The sequence below is a fragment of the Phytophthora cinnamomi genome, assembly GCF_018691715.1.
Source record: "Phytophthora cinnamomi strain GKB4 chromosome Unknown Contig39, whole genome shotgun sequence".
NCBI classification, from domain to species: Eukaryota; Oomycota; class Peronosporomycetes; order Peronosporales; family Peronosporaceae; genus Phytophthora; species Phytophthora cinnamomi.
The window spans coordinates 132,251-148,841 of record NW_027150972.1 but is presented as its reverse complement, the minus strand read 5'-3'; the positions used below and the strand labels follow the sequence as shown (position 1 = coordinate 148,841).

The window sequence follows — 16,591 nt, the reverse complement described above, 5'->3', positions numbered from 1 at the left end:
GCGTTGGAGGACGTGGCTCACGTGCTTTCGTCGGCCCGGAATCTTCGCGTCTCCACCAAAGCTACTTGCTCTGATCCATGTGGCGCGATCGGTTAGTATGTGCCGACATTTTCAGTATCTGGACTAGCGAGTTCCGGATACAACTCGCTGGTTACGACGCTGAGCGCCAGAGGACCGAAACCAAGCCTCTTCCGATGGAAGCACGCGAAGGCTCAAAGCAAAGACAAACCATCTTCTGATTATTTCCAAGAAGACTGCCAAGTTTTGTTTACAAAAATGAGGGGAAAGCCCAATTAATTTAATCATCACAAAAATTTTACATACAAAGTTTGAAAAACTGAAACCCAGAGCTTCCCCGTGCAAAGCACGGCGCGATCGGTCAATGTGTGCCGACATTTCCAGCAGTAGGAGAGATGCATGCCTCGCTCAGAAGTATTTGTTGTCGATCACCATACTCTGGATATTACTACTAGTAGTTCTCACAAGCTTGAGTGGTTAAATTGTGAAGTTGAAGTTGTAGAGTGAATGTCAGACATCATTCTGTCCCTACTTCAATGTGGGAACCTTGACCTTGATTGAGCTACCAGGAGCTCAAGAGACTTTCCTTTGACCCTCCAATTTGAAATAACTGGCGAAGTACAAATAGGTCAGACCCAAACGGGGTCGGAAAAATGCGAACTCCACACGCTGTTGTCGTTATGTCGAGTCCCGATATGGTAAGTCTCGTAGAGTGGATGCAGTTGAAGCGATAGGGGTAGCGGTGGAAAGGAGAAGGTCGGAAACGTAGAGAGCTCCCTCCTATTCAAGTATTGGCGCTCAGCGTTGCAACCAGCGAGTTGTATCCGGAACTCGCTAGTCCAGATACTGAAAATGTCGGCACATACTAACCGATCGCGCCACATGGATCAGAGCAAGTAGCTTTGGTGGAGACGCGAAGATTCCGGGCCGACGAAAGCACGTGAGCCACGTCCTCCAACGCCGGACAGACAGGGTAACGATAGCTGCAGAAAGTGGATAGCCGCCGCGGCAGCAACGGCGATGGTGGTGGTGGTGGTGGTGGTGGTGGCGGCGGCAGTGGTGGTGCACTCGACACGGTACACTGCACAGCCGCCATCGTCATCGCTCAAGTGGCCGCCATTGGTCGAGTGCACTTGCGGCCGGAAAGCACCTCTACCGCGCTGTTCGATGTGCCTACTGCAGTAGATACTTGGCCCACACTGCCTGCTACCATTGCACCGTAGCCATTACTTGCTACGTCGTCCTACAGCGCTGGAACTGCTTCAACTTGATGGCTGGTCTATCCGGACTTCATCGCCGCCGCGAGCTCGATGCAGAAGCACGACGTCTCAGCAACGGCCGTCAAGCGCTTGACTACTTGTAGGCACACCGCACGGCTACACCAAACTCGCGCGCTGACCACTAGCGACTTCGATAGTACATGCAGCGGGGGAACGACGCGAAGAGAACTTCTCCTCGCAATGACTCGCTAACCTTCTTGCCGCGAAATGATTTACGAGCGCGCGAGCTGATTTTCGACGTGCGCGCTGGCCTTAGTGTCATGCGCTTGATTCCCTCACCTCCACGACGCTGAGTGGATGGCGTGCTCGTGGCAGCACGCCCGCGCAACACGACGGCAAGGCCCACGGTGTGCTTGTTGTCCGCTCCAGACTGGAGTCCAGTGGTCTAGCTGCAGTTGCTGTCGCAACCTCTCGCTGCACGATGCCTCACTGCGAGAACCACACTTGAGGGTGTTCCTGGCGGAGACGTACGCCTCAGCCCAGCTCAGCTCTGTCAAGCCATCACAACGTCAAGTCGAGGACACTGTGGCTCGTGGTTGCCGCCGTGAGCTTGTCCGCGCTGTTGACGGCGGCGCAATTGAACAGAGCGGCCTCACGTGTGAGGCTCGCACCCACCCGGAGCCCGCCACTCCTACAGGATACGTTAGTTGAAGCTGTTTCTGGCTGTGGATCGCCAAGGCGGCTCAGCAGCAACAGCAACAGAAGTGCATACACCGGCGACTTTGCAGAGCTGCCAGCGCGAAGCGAGCCTAAGCCCAGCAGCGAAAGCATCTGCTACGCTGGACGCGCGAGGTGGCTACAACTGAAGAAGGAGTCGGTCCGGACCATTTTCTAGTCGAGCCGCAGTGCCGCCGGCTGAGGTCGGCTGGGGGGACCTGTCACCAGTCTGCATCGCGCAGGAGCTGCGGAGAAGCGGCAGCTGGTGGCGCCTTCACCGCCGCGGATTAGACGCAGGTGGAGTTCGGTAGTCTCGTTTGATTATGAGCCTCGCGTGCCAGCAGCTCGCCGATCCTGGTCGTCAAGTTCAAACACGATCCCCAGCCGGCAGCTTCAACGGCAACTACTGTACGCAGTTGAGATGGCAAAGCTCGGTGCATTGCATTGCCCGCAGACATCCGGCGCTCGCTCGCCTCGCTGCAAATTGCACTGCAATTAGGCCTGCGGGCTGCCTCGATGCGCCACATCCTGTGTACAAATCCAACGCGGTAGTCCGTGGTCATCGCGCGCTGTGTCCTGCTGCTCACGCGTGGGTGTACGCCAGTTGAGGCGCGGGGCATTACTGCCCGCGGGCCCGCCTTTTTAGCGCGCGATCAGGCGCCGAGCTCCTTTCGTTCGTGGCGACTTGACGTTGCTGCTGCTCTCTGCTGGTGAGGCGGAAGCCGCTGGTTCAAGGCTCACGTGCCGCCGCCGAGCGCTGAATGCGTCGTGCTTCCCGGCGCGCCGTTCTTATTCGTTCTGACTCGGCCTCATTTGCGTCCGCAACGTGTCCTCGATCAAGCGACCTTATCTGGGCAGAGCGCCGCGGCTGCTCCAGGCCCCAGACAAGGCGGCAGCGGCAGTGGCCTTGCGATACCCGACGGCGGTGCGGCCAAGCTGTGCAACTGGACCGCGAGGCACCTGCAGGCTGCAGCACCGAGCGGATCACTGGCCGCGCTGGCGCCAGCGATTGTTGCGTTCTCACTCACATGTCTCCAAGTGCTTGCAGAGACGCCTCTGCGCCGCCTTCGGGGCGCCACCCAACATCGGCGCGGGGCCATGCTACTCTCGCCGCGGGGCTCTTTGCTAGAGCCCGGGCGCCGCACTTGACGTGGCCCGGATCTCCTGCCCGTAAGCAAGCGTTTGCACCGACGTGTCCGCTGGCCAAGGAAAGTCCCTCGTGATCTGCCCGCCAGCGTCCCTCACGCGCGCGGAGGGAGGACGCTCTCGTGGCGGCGAGCATATCGCTCAGCTCAAGTCGCGGATCGCATCTTGAGACTGACTGCCTCCGGCCTCCGCGCCGCAGTCCAACGGTGACCGAAGCTGGACGTGCGTGAGTCGCGCCCGCGCCTCTGCATGGTCTCATTCCAGCTGCAGGACTAAGAACTAAGATGCGGCGAGGAGCTTGGGTGCGCACCCGCCGTGACCCGCATGACAACAAGTCCAGCATGGCGCTGGCGCCCCCGTCGTGAGTTAACGCGGCAAGCGGCCAATTCTCCGCAGCCGGGCCTCTACGAGTGAGTAGGCAGCCTTGCTGCCGTTGCGGCGCCTGCAGTGCCTGACTTCGTCGCCCACCACCCTCGAACGCGCTGACGCATGCGCGGCTATAGTTGACTCGGAATCCGCGCAATAGGTTCTGAGTTCGCCTCGAGCCACGCTTGGGGGCGACTACGGTTTTTCTGGTGATCCTCTCCGCGTGAGCTTTGCTGCGGGTCTTCACGAGCGAGGTGTACACTGCGGCGACCCAGAGATGGCGAAAAATGTTGGCAAATTTACAAATACTCACCTGAGCTAACTCGGCCATGTGTATATCTTGCGGCAAGAATCGTACAGTAACCTTTGCTGGCAGCGCGGCCGCGGCCGCAGCTGTCAAAAGGCAGTTGAGGCCCGCGGTTCGTCAACGCCGCGATGCGAGGCACGCCTGCGCTGCGTTGAGCTGTCGCGCGGGGCTTTTCCAGCGAGATCGCGTGCGTGTGCAGCGGCCCAGCTCGGTGCGTGAGACTTTTCCAGCGTAGAAGAGGCTGGGGCGCTGTATCTGCGCTGTAAGAAGCGCCGTGGTGTGTCCTGCCTGCCTTCCTCCCGGCAAGCTGTTTTGCCCCCTCCAGTCCGTACGTGGCGGCGCGCTCCAATTCGAACAAATCGAGCGCGTAACATGCATGGATGGGTGCCTTCAAGCAGCAGCTTTGCGGCGGCGATGTCGATGGCGGAGGTGGCGGCGCCAGCGTTTCGATACCAAGTCTCCGCTACAGTAGTAGGCTGCACGCCCGGCCTCAACTGGCGAATTTCGCCACCCCGGCGGCGGGAAGTTGGGGAGGAGCAAGTGCAGTTGTGGCTGGGCCAGTCGGGGCAGCGCGTCAAGTGCCGGCCAGGGCCAGGGCGCAGCTTTGCACATCAAAAATCAAAATCGATAGCCGAAAGTGGCGACATATCCTCAATGATCCCGGCGGCCTTACTTACAGCAAGACGATAGTGGTCAGCGCGGGGGTTCTGCACGCGCAGGTGGGTGAGAGAGAGGCTTGGGCGTCTTGGCGCCCGGTCTGGCGCGGAGGAGTCTGGGAACGGCAGCGAGCGGAGTTTCGTGTCATTTCAACTCGCGACCCAAGTCTCATTTGCGAATCGGCCTTGTCCAGCGCAGCAGCAGCCTCAAAGCTTCACGATAGTAGCCTAGCATGCCGCTGACCCACCTGCCGTCGCTCGCCGCCCCGCAGCCCCAGCCGCTCGCCGTGCTGCCGCCGCTGCGCGCCTCGCACCAGCTCAACCAGCAATTCCCACTGCAGCAGCAGTACTCGCCGCAGCACGCCTTCCTGCAGCAGCAGCAGCAGCAGCAGCAGCAGCGGACAGCTGTGCAGCTGCCACCGGCGCCGGCCGCCTCCATGCCCTCGAGCGCCGACCTCACACTCAGCGGCCCGCTGCGCCGCGGCAAGTGGACGCGCGCCGAGGAGGACTACGCCGCCGCCACTATCTCGTACTTCTGCGACGGCCTGCTGGCCATCCAGTACGGCACCACCCTGCGCGGGTACTTGGCGCAGCAGCTCCACTGCGACCCCATGCGGATCTCCAAGAAGCTGCTGCCCGGCTCGGTCTTCGCCGGCATCAAGATCAACCCCAAGATCGGCCGACGGGCCTACTACCCGTGCGCGCAGGACTCGCCCGCCGCGGCGCGCTCGAAGGAGAACGCGGCCATCCACCTCACGTCGCTCCGCCAGGCCTTCATCCAGAGCATCGAGGAGGAGCAGGCGCTCGAGGCCGCCAGCAGCGGCGGCGCCAAGGACAGCCCCACCCACGCAGCCAAGCCGGCGTCCACACAGAGCAGCCCCAAGCCCGCGGCTTCCATCGGCCGCAAGCGCAGCTACGACGACATCAACAGCGTCGTCCGAGCCCAGCAGCAGCAGTTGCAAGGCTACCCGGCGTCCGTGGAGCTCACGGAGCCGCAGATCTCCTATCATTTCCAGCGCCAGGCCACGCCGGCGCTCTTCAACTCCCGGTACTCCCCTGCGGCCACGGCCACCACGCCCGTGGTGTGCAAGCTGCCCAAGTTGACCGTCACGGACGACGTGTCCCGTCGTGCGTCCTACTCAACCCAGCCGCGCAGTGTGTCACCCGTGACAGTAGCAACATCGACGGCAGTGCTGCCGCCGCTGCGCGTCTCGCTGGTGCGAGCCTCCATGTGCTAGGCTATGATGTATTAGTGCGGGTGGGTCAAGCAAGACCCAGAGCTGTGTGTGAACTTTTTGGTGACATGGCGTTTTAGTGTGAAGGTAGTAGATAAGTTAGCGACACGTAGTAGTGTACATCCGATCAATAGTGCTCGGCATCCAAGCATGGACCGACGTAATGATAAAAAGACTTTCAAACACATCTAGTTCTTGCGTTTCGAACGGCGAGGCCTTCGCGCGTCTACAGCATTGATCGGATCGCGGGAACCGCTGCACCTGTGTGCAAGTACTACATTACATGTACATGGTCCTGGTGCAACCCGATAACCGGTCATGGTTCCACCACAATGCAAGCACCAACCGTGACCGCCCCATTACAGCTGCGGCTAGCGTGGCGGGCGTTGCATTCAAGCACGCGGCCAAGTTCAATCAAGAGGCAAGAGCAACTACAGCCACGACACGAGCCACCGTCACGCTCAGGTCGAAAAGCTCCGAGCCAACGAACACTGCGGGGTGCAACGCAACGCTGGTGGCGTGCCGCGCCGTGGGTTCCGTTGCTATGGGAGGAAACTTCGCACGCACACCGATACGAAATGCCGCGTGGTGGGTTGGGAACGATGTGTACATTGTTTAGAGCAACGCTACCCGGTCAAGTCGTGAGGATACAGCAGCGTGCGCTCGTGGCTCTCACCGCCGACTATCGTGAGGTAGTCAGCGCGTTCTTGCACTTTTCCGCAGCTTGACTTGACGTGCGTGACTCGGCTGGCCGAGCCGAAGAAACTGGGCCTCGCTAGTCGCCGGTGCCGGCGCCGACCGCCGTTGGAAAGGCCGGGATGGTCACACTTCCGGCCTTGCCGCACGAGTCTTCCGAGTGAATATGCGGCGGACAGGCGCGGCGCTGCGTCGGCACGTTGTGCTCGTCCTTCTCCCAGCAGGTGAAGACCTGCGAGAAGAGCGTGGCGTGCTTGTTGTCGCCACCGCCGGCGTGCGCGCGCTGGCACTTGAGCGCGGCGTCCCCGAAGGCCGCGCGCAGCTTCTGGACATCCACCTGTCCGCCGACATTGTCCTGCATGAGCTGCGGCGTCGGCGCGAGCGTCTCGTTGCGCTCGAGGTCGATGGCGTGCGTGAAGTAGTCGACCTGCGCGAGCCCCGAGCACGTGCCATGGCGGGTCCACTCGTGCTTCCAGAAGTCCGCGTACTGCGGAGACGCCTCGCTGTACTTGACGTCGGGCCAGAACTGGTGCAGCGTGTCGACGCCCAGCTCGCGCTCGATCTTGTCGGCGTCGAAGGTCTCGCCCGAGCAGAAGCTGGGCGGCGCGCTGCCCGACAATTCCGGCCACAGGCCGTGCAGCGTCAGGTGCGAGCGCCAGAAGCTCTGCGGCGTGCGGCAGCCCGGGTACTGCTGCTCCTTGCCGAAGCAGAAGGCCGGCTGCCAGCTCTGCGCCAGGATGTACATGTCGAAGGCGCTGGGCGGCTTGGGCGCCAGCTCCGACACCGCCGCGTCGAACACAGGCTCTTTAGCTGCGGCCGCGCCTGCAAGGAGAGCCGCTGCCGCCACCGCCAGCCTGTTGATGAGCGAGGGCACGGTCGTGGTCATCTATTAGAGGAGGAGGAGGAGGAAGGAGGAGAAGGGAGATCTGCGAGTCCCATGGCCGCAGTATCAGATGGCCGTTACAATGTAGCCATCTTCAATTGGTCGAAAAGGGTCCTCTGCGACTTGAGGCGAGAATGTCGCGCGAAGGTACCTCTCACGATTGGCTGAAATCCGAATGTCCAAAAATAAACTATAAGTACTCCGATTTGGTCCGTAGCGCAACTTAAAGCGACAAAACGACACCCTAAATCCGGGTGTGCAACCGTTAAATTACGGCAAGCCGTAATTTAAGGAGAGAAAATAACAAGAGCGCCGAAGATGTCGAGTTTCACTGCCTCAGCTGCGTACGTCTGGCTGGTTCGCCACGATGCAACTGCACCGACCGCTGCCTACTCCATTCGACCGACGACGTGCCGAGAGCTGGCGGCAAACGATGACATACTTAGTAGTTGCTGGCTATACATTAGAGAAGATGAGCGAGCTGCTGTGCTGTACCGTGGTCGCTAGGCGAATCCCAGCCGTCGCACAGAGGCTGCGTACTGCATTCAACACGACATTTGAGCGCATGTACGAGTCCACTCCAAGCAGATGCTGTACGCCGACCGCGCCCTCGAGGTCCATGTAGTGTGCTGCGGCCCCTCAAACTCGTGAGGCGAAGTCCTGTACCAACTAGAGCGGCATCGACTACCCGGGGCGCGGCAACGCCCAGCTACACGCCGGTGCAGCAATGCCGAACCAGCGCACCAAAAATCGGGTAATTTAACTTAATATACCAGTGCGATTAGCCTCAACATTGCTCAAGCATACTGTAAGGTTGCTCGAGCGGCCTTATCGATCTTTCTATGTCGCTACCGTCATTAAAGTTGCGTGAAGCGCTCCCCAACCGGTCCCCAACGGCCCCACTAAGTTATCCATCCACACACGTCATCCCTTCATGGCGGCGGGGCAGAAGGCGGCGCTGCGGCGCCTCGGGGCGGCGCTGGAGCGGCAGCTTCGCGAGGACCAGCTGTGCGAGGGCGACGCCTGGTTCCTGGTGGCGAGCGCGTGGTGGGCGCGCGTGCTGGGCGGCGACGAGGGCGCGGACCGGACGGACGACGACTCGGAGGACTCGGACGAGGCCGCGCGCGTGCAGAACGCGGCGCTGCTGGACGCGCAGCTGAGCAGCCGCGTGCGCGGCGTGGCCGTGCTCAAGCCCATGCTGGTGCGGCGCTCTCCGCCCCGCCAGAAGCCGAGATACCCAAGATACTGACGCGCTGTTGCTGCAGGTGGAGGGCAGGGACTACCGCCTCGTGAGCCCGCGCGTGTGGCAGCAGCTGGCGGGTCGATTCGGCTTCGACTGGGAGATCGCCAGGCCCGTGGTGACCCGCGGGCCGGCCCGGACCCGCGTCGTGGAGGTGAACCCGGTGGCCTTCGAGGTGCTGGGCTGGCGCTCGGGCCTCGAGGCGCCCGCGCGGCTGCTGGACGACGAGCAGAAGCCGCTGGTGCTCACGGCCAGCGAGAAGAGCTCGCTGCAGGAGCTGCAGCTGCAGATCTGGCGCGCCGCGGCCGTCTCGCCCGCGCTCAAGGACATGTTCAGCGACGTGGAGGACGTGGACAAGGCCCTGCAGGTGTGCTACAGGGCGGACGAGCACGCGCCCTGGACGCCGCTCCGAGACGCCGTGGTGCGGGCCAACGGCTTCGCAAACAGCAGCAGCAGACCGGAGGTTCTGGTGGAGAGCACCACGGTGGCGGAGCTGCAGCTCGAGCAGAGGGACTACAAGCCCGGAGAGGAGAAGCTGCACCACTTGCTGGTGGAAGGACGCTTCGCCGCGGAGGAAGGCGAAGAGGCGGCTGACTGGAGACACGGCAGGTTCTACAGTGAAGTCCAGGCGGACGCCTGGAGGTTCACGCTCGAGATGAACCAGCTCATTGACGCCATGGACACGGACAAGAAGTGGTACGAGTCGCGCGTGATCGACCTGAACGACACGCACGTGAAAGTGCACTACCGCGGCTGGACGGCCAAGTGGGACGAGTGGCTGAACCGCAGGTCCGCGCGCGTGGCGCCGCTGCACACGAAGGTCCCGAACTGGCGCGCGTTCCAGGTGGGGGACGACGTGCTCGTGGGGAAAGAGGTGGATCGGAAGAACTACCCGGAATGGCGGATTGGACGCGTCACCGACCTCAAAAAGTCGGACGTGGACGATTCGCTTCGAATCGAGCTCGACGTAGACGGATCGAAGAGGTGGACGGACGCGCAGGACGAGCTGCTGTGCCCTGTAGGCACGCACAAGGCGTTAAACGTGTCCACGACTATCGCGTCGCCAGTGTCTTCTTTCTCGCCGGCGTCGGCGTACAATCGTTACGCGCGCGAGTACGGGAGTGAAGCGGGTAGAGGTCGTCCGGCTTTTGAAGGCGTCGTGGGGCTTAGAAACCTGGGCAACACGTGCTTCATGAACAGCATGCTGCAGTGCCTGATAAACACGGCACCGCTCCGGGATTATTTTCTGATGAAGGACCCCGAAACCAACGGCCCCTTCTTCACCAAGGAGATCAATCGAGACAACCCGCTGGGTATGAAAGGCATCATGGCAGTTGAGTTCGCAAGCCTGCTGCGCAAGATCTGGAGTAGCGAGTTCACAGTGGTCACCCCAACGAGCTTGAAATCCGTGATCGGCCAGTATGCGCCGCAATTCGCCGGCTACCAGCAACAGGACAGTCAGGAACTGATGAACTTTTTGCTGGATGGCCTACATGAAGATCTCAACCGTGTTAAAACGAAGCCGTACACCAAACCCGTTGAGCGGAATGGCCGTGAAGATCCGGAGGTGGCGCGAGAAGAGTGGCAGCAGTTTCTTCGTCGCAACGACAGCATCATTGTTGACAACTTCATGGGGCAACTTCGCAGCCACGTCACGTGCTCGAACCCAGACTGTGGCAACGAATCGATTACATTCGATCCGTACATGAACCTCTCGGTGCCGATCCCGAACAAGGAAACTATTACAATCCAAGTGCAGCTGTTTTGGGCCAATGGCGATATTCCGATGAAGTATGCTCTGCAGCTCCCCAAGGATGACGTGTGCACCCTACAAGATGCGAAGGAGAAGCTTAGTAAGCTGTCGAGTATCCCTGTGTCGCGAATTTTCTTCGTTGAAGTCTGGAATCATCGCATCCTTAAAGCGTATCCGGACCGCATGCACGTCGATCGACTTCGTGATGGCGTCCTCCACGCATATGAGCTCGAACTGCCAGTAACTGATTACTCTTTTTCGTCGCCTACCATTCGCCCTCCCACGGGGGGCCGAAGGCTAGGTACGCTGGACGCTGAACCAGTACCCGTCAAGCAAATGCACCTTGTGGAATTGCTCCACCAAGCTCCAGTGGCGTCGCCAGTGGATGGACGTAACAATTCTGACGGCTACGATATGCTAGTGGAAGAGGGATATGGTCCGAAACAGCGTCGAGTGGAAGTGGAGTTGTTTAATACGCCGCTTCTTGTGTCGATCGACCGGAAATGGACAAAAGCTCGGATACACAAGAAAGTATGGCAGATTGTGCATCGCCTTGTGGCAACGAAGGAGGCTGGCAAGGACACGACTGCAGATTTTGGCTGCGGCAAGGACCAGCAGTTACCATACCGCTTGAATGTGACAGAACCCAACGGAGGAACCACTTTTATCAGCGACCTCCCTCGGGACGACGAAGTTGTGGATGTTCCAGACAGCTCGGACAAGCCATTCAGTTTTACACTTGAATGGAATCGCAATGGGTACGTCTGGGAATGCATATTACTCTCGCCGAAGTCTTATACAGGTTTTAACTTTCATTCGTCTGCTTGTTATGCCAGCTATCAACGAGGATACGATGAAACGTCAGCAAAACGTATTGAGCTCCACGAGTCGATGAAGAACCTGAAAATCTCGTCAAAGACCGAGCCGATTACCCTTCTCAACTGCTTAACTAAGTTCACCGAACGGGAACAACTTGGCGAAGCAGACGCGTGGTATTGCCCCAAGTGCAAAGCCCACGTCCGCGCGTTTAAGAAGTTCGACCTGTTTTCGCTCCCCAAGGTGCTGATTTTCCACCTAAAGCGCTTCCGATATGCTCAAAACTCGTTTTACATGCACCGCGACAAGATTTCGACACTGGTAGAGTTCCCCATCGAAGGTCTGGACCTCTCGGAGTTTGTGATCGGGCCCCAAAACGGGTCAGAGCCAATCTATGATCTGTTCGCTGTATCCGAGCACATGGGAGGTCTTGGTGGCGGGCACTATACTGCCGTCGCGAAGAACCCGGTCAATGAGCGCTGGTTCAACTTCAACGACAGCCACACTAGCGAGACGTCAGCTGAGGATGCCGTGTCATCTCGAGCGTATGTACTGTTTTACATTCGACGGGATCAGGCTTAAGAAGGCGGATGCGTCGATCCAGGGACGACGCGGGCGTGCATGTTGAATTAGAAACACCGATCGGGAGAGCTCTTGTTACCCCGCTTTGCCGCTCTTTCTCAGTTTCTTTGCTTGTTTGCATTTGCGAGGACTAACTGGTGTTCACGAGATGGATGACCAAAGCTTCATGGTATGGTACAGCAGCTGAACACGCCACGTTGCTCCAGCGTGGTCCATACTGCATGGGGAGAGGTGGATGAAAATGATATTCCGGGCGGCTAGATTCTTCACCAGGACGGCATCAGAGCGATCGATAGCAATGTTGTCCATGCCCTGATGACTCCGAGGGGTTACGGCACGTAACTTCTCCCGACAAGTTCACGAAAGGTGAACACTACCACAGAATGAAACACGACAGTCGAGTCGCTCCGATTTCGCGTCCGCTGCAAAAGGATAAACTCGCGAACTTTTCTGAAGAGTTTTTCCAGTCACTCAGGAACCATTCAGGCCACGCTGGGTTCGGGCCAAAAGGAATGGTACGTCGATTTGGCTCCAGCACACGTCCTTGGCGTCATGTAAAGACTGCGCGCCTTCACTATCGGGCACAGCACCCAATTCATACGGCATTGCCGCTGAAAGGACGACAAACCAACTCCATCAACGCCTCTACTTCGGCTAGCCAGCACAATAGAAGCAGCCACATATGCCTCAAATCTCATGACTTGGTCCAAACGCTGTCGAGTGTTGTCGAACTGCAGTAGATTTTTCATCGTACACCACTCCACCATTTGATTCAAGGGCTGCTCTAGGGGGCGGAATGAGCAGCCGGAAGTCACGGCAAGATGCAGTATCATGTCGGCTTCTGGAGGCGGGAACGTACCAATGGGCCTCCAAAGGCTCCAATCGCGCCATAATCGACCGGCCGAGTCAATTTCGAGCTCGAATGGCTTCAAAAGCGCCAATTAGGCATAGTGAGCGTCGATCACGCTAATGATTTCATCTTCCAACCTAAACTCTCAACACAGCAGTAAGCCAAACTGAAGCAAACCCGCTTTCCGTCGCGTATGCTCGTGGCAAGACTGTTTGGGCCAGTAACTCAAATCGTGACTGAGAAGTATGCTTTATGCATTACTAAGTACACGCTTGGCATGAGAACGGCTACTGTCACGGGGACATTCGGAGGGAAATCGTGGTGTATTTTCCCGGGCAACGAGTCTACCAAGACATTGTATCTAGGCAGTACGGTTGCTGGATGCTTGCCAACATGGCGTCGTCATGGTCGGTTAAGTGTGTTGATTCGTGAGCATGCTTACGCAGGCGCACACACATGCCAGAATGACTTGTTCCAGTTGGGTAGCTTGACTAAATTCCCTTTGACACACAAACTGCTATGGGATCAGGAGAAGCTGCTTTCAGGACGACCAAGTGAGTGCCGGCGATTCTCGAATGGAAGGAGAATTACCGATCGGACAATTTGCAGACGGTTGCCAATGTGCTTTTGTTGGCGTTTCAAACCCTTGACGTGACGGCCAAATCAGTGTACTGAAGGAACTGGTACCACCTCCATTAGTGAACGATTCGCAGCCATCTCGTCAGTTACTCTGTTGCTAGACAGGGATGCATCGAATACCTAGTGCAGTCGTGATGCAATTTGAGACTACGACAACCTTTTTTATCAGCGATTTTGTTTCCAATACGCTCCTAGTTCTGTTTCACCAAACAATTATGGGACTTTATGGATTGCTTTTCGTGAAAAAGCTCGCAGTCACCACCTAAAACCACTAGGTCGGTACATCTCAGCTAAAAAATGGTGTAGGAAGGTCCAGGAGTGTTCTGATTGATCACTTGATGGAGATGACAAGCATCGCCCTCTGATTGACGTGGACAAAGGACCAACAAAAATGCTGCCGTAGAGTGCACAACTCTTCTTCCACCGTGAAATTCAAGTCGCCAAGTGGGAAACGTTGACAAAATGCAGAAGAGGGCGCTCTTGATCAGCGTCGTCGTGGCTCTCGCTGTGACTATTGCCGTTATCGTGGTCGCCGTGACGATGTCTGGGTCCCATTCCTCCACTGGTTCAGGCAAACACGACGGAGAAAAGACCCACGCGCCCAGCGCCAAAGCAAACTCAAATGCGAGCGACAAACTGCACAAGTTCAAGAAGGGGAACTCCAGTAGCGGCTCAACCGATGATGAAGAAGAGAAGACGGATCCGCTGAAAGAGAACTACTCAGTCTCTGCCCTAGCTATCGGGGACTGGGGTCGGACGGTGGCTAAAGACGGTGGTTCCTGCTGCTCGCGCCGCAAAGCTTTCACTGTGCTGGACTACAACGCCATGGAATATGTTGCGATTCTTCTGGGCCAGGCCGCCGCAGCGGCCCAACCTCGTCCGTCTGTCGTGATCGGCCACGGCGATAACTTCTACTGGGACGGGCTGCATGATTCCACCGACCAAGCCTATCGATTCCAGCAGACCTTCGAGGACAAGTATAACGCGGCTAGCTTGGCTGGGATCCCGTGGGTGAACGTCATGGGTAACCACGACTATGGTGGCGCCAGCTTCGTGTGCGCAAGTGGAGGGCAGGCCACCGAGTGTGGATCAACGGCCGAGTTGCTAGCAGCTTTGGATGAAAAATTCGCGCTGCAGTCTCAGTACGTGAGCCCACAGGACAACCGCTGGATCATGCCGGACCACTTCTTCGTACACTCCATCGTCGACCCGGCGTCAAACGTGAGCATCGACATTTTCAACCTGGACACGAACGACGCTGACACCCACGGGGCTCAACAAATCTGCTGTCAATGTTACGGATACTCCGGCAAAGACGACGATGCGTGCGAGAACGTGAAGCGCGGTGACAGCTTGTGTGCTGGGGGAAACACAGGCCTCTTTGACGCCTGCATGGACAAGCTTCAGGCCTGGGGGGATGACTCGCGCAAGAAGCTCGCCGAGGCTGCGAAAACCTCGACTGCTACCTGGAAAATCGTCAACACTCACTATTCGCCCTACAACCACTACGCTCCTGGCCCAGCGGAGAAGTGGCGCGAGCTGCTGGACGGCTTGGGCATTCAGCTCTTCCTCTACGGCCACACCCACGGCGAAAAACACGACTACACGGCGTTCAAAATGCACTTCATCGAGAACGGTGCGGGTGGCGGCATCCAGAACGAGTCTCCCAGTGGGATCCCTCCCTACGCCGAAGACTATGTGGAGAACGTGTGGGCTGCCGGCAACTACCCGTACGGCTTCTTCGCGCTGAACGTGTCTCCGACGTGGCTGAAAGTGAGTTTTAATACTTTCGACGATAGCTGGTCGATGACCAAAGACTTGGACGCGACGGGTGTCGGCGGGATCGCCATCAAGCACTGCTGGTACATTCCGCAACACGGAGGGCGAGGGAAAAGCTGCGAGGACGCAGAACTTCAGTCGGCGGGCTCTGTCTAGTGAAAAAAAAGAAGGCATAATGAGGACGAATTCGGTTGAATAGCATTTTTTCGACAGAGAATTGATGCATGATGGACTGCAAATGCTTAGGCTTCCGCCAGCTTCTGCCTGACGATAAATACTTCGTTGTTTTTCAATGCTATCAAATATTTTGAAGTATTCTGCACGACTGTCACATTGAACTGCCAATTCCTTGCTATTTCCTGATTGTAGCAGTCCGAAACCATCCGAAGCACGAGAACCCACTGCTCTCGTTTCAGAACGAGCGATGTACAAGAAGAAGCTACTGTGCGGCATCCTGGGAAGAGAATCATCTCCATTCACAGTGGAAGTTTTGGTTTTCGACTCCGTAAAAATGCTGAGAAAAATCATTGGCAGCACTCCACAAGTGGATGCCAGCGCGAGCGACATCACCCTGTACTGGGTAAAAGAAGACGGCCTTTCTTGTGTACCATGCAACCAAGATGAATTGCAAAAGGCACTACTATTACATCGCGAAAGCGGCGGCGCCCTGATCGAAATGCACGATTGTTTCATCGTGAGCCGCTATCACAATCGCTTTCCACACAAACTTAATATTTCCTCTGAGAACGTTTTACTGAGGATTCAGATTCTGGTGCAAATCCACTCCCAGCAAGAAGAACTAAAGTCAACCAGCAGTCGAGTAGCTGGAGAAGATATTGGTCTAGCTGGGCTCTGGAGATATTCGAAGTTGGAGGAAGATACTCTTCCCTTTCATAATGAATTGTCGTTCTTTCTTCAGCGGCGACTGCCATTTCGAGTGCACATCAGAAACCAACAAGCTGCCAAGACGATTTTTGCCAGGAATGGCCCGGAGATTCGTTGCGATGCTCTATCATCGCTGATTGACGTTCTGGTTATGAGTTACGAGGCTAAACTGGATGTAATGGATATGAAGCGCTCGTGTCAGCACTTCGACGGCCTGTTGTTCGCTTTTACCGCTCAGATTTGAAGCTAATGGAGTTCGACTGAAAGTAGAGCGGAAAAACCATGATGACGATGCAAGTGCTGGATCAAAACTACGGTCGGACCTCACTGTGTACTGCAACGACTGTTTGGGCTCTGTGGAGAAGAGAGAGATGGTTCGGCGGACATTGACGAAACAGTTGCCGAGTGGAGTCAAAGATGCAGTGCTGGAATTCACTGTTTTTTGGCGAGCTCCCATACATTTGGGGCTACGTCGCGATTGGAAACTGTCGAAGGCTGTCTGCATTCCGGCGGTACCAACCTATTAATTCGATCTGTGACGTTTCCACGACCGACGCAGTCAAGGTTTTCTACAACTTGGCCTTCTTCCTGAGCCACATGGCAATCCTGTCCAAGTTAACTATTTCAACTCACCTTTCGCCATTTAAACCCCTCCAAAGTAAAACGGGAACAGTTGAGCTGGTAGACTACCGGATGATGGAGATAACTATACGACGCGATCGTTGTGCAAGTGGTGATGACTACAGAGAATTGTTGGTATCTACAAGAATCTACAGACAAGAGAGAATCGCACATGCACTCTT

The 16,591-nt window shown here is 57.3% G+C and overlaps 4 protein-coding genes across 4 annotated transcripts; 3 read left to right on the top strand and 1 right to left on the bottom strand.

The window, feature by feature from the left end:
- Positions 1 to 4,663: 4,663 nt before the first annotated feature.
- Positions 4,664 to 5,668, top strand: IUM83_10549 (uncharacterized protein; the record flags this gene model as incomplete). Its single annotated transcript, XM_067935061.1, has 1 exon — positions 4,664 to 5,668. The coding sequence occupies one exon, from the start codon at positions 4,664 to 4,666 to the stop codon at positions 5,666 to 5,668; it is 1,005 nt and encodes a 334-aa protein (XP_067791444.1).
- Positions 5,669 to 6,440: 772 nt separating this feature from the next.
- Positions 6,441 to 7,247, bottom strand: IUM83_10548 (Ribonuclease DdI; the record flags this gene model as incomplete). The annotated part of the gene is made up of 1 exon (XM_067935060.1): positions 6,441 to 7,247. One exon carries the CDS (start codon positions 7,245 to 7,247, stop codon positions 6,441 to 6,443), a length of 807 nt encoding a protein of 268 aa, XP_067791443.1.
- A 931-nt stretch (positions 7,248 to 8,178) lies between these two features.
- On the top strand, positions 8,179 to 11,635 carry IUM83_10547 (Ubiquitin-specific protease; the record flags this gene model as incomplete). The annotated part of the gene is made up of 4 exons (XM_067935059.1): positions 8,179 to 8,445; positions 8,510 to 10,533; positions 10,909 to 10,995; positions 11,074 to 11,635. 4 exons carry the CDS (start codon positions 8,179 to 8,181, stop codon positions 11,633 to 11,635), a joined length of 2,940 nt encoding a protein of 979 aa, XP_067791616.1.
- A 1,951-nt stretch (positions 11,636 to 13,586) lies between these two features.
- Positions 13,587 to 15,059, top strand: IUM83_10546 (Tartrate-resistant acid phosphatase type 5; the record flags this gene model as incomplete). Its single annotated transcript, XM_067935058.1, has 1 exon — positions 13,587 to 15,059. The coding sequence occupies one exon, from the start codon at positions 13,587 to 13,589 to the stop codon at positions 15,057 to 15,059; it is 1,473 nt and encodes a 490-aa protein (XP_067791441.1).
- Positions 15,060 to 16,591: the final 1,532 nt, after the last annotated feature.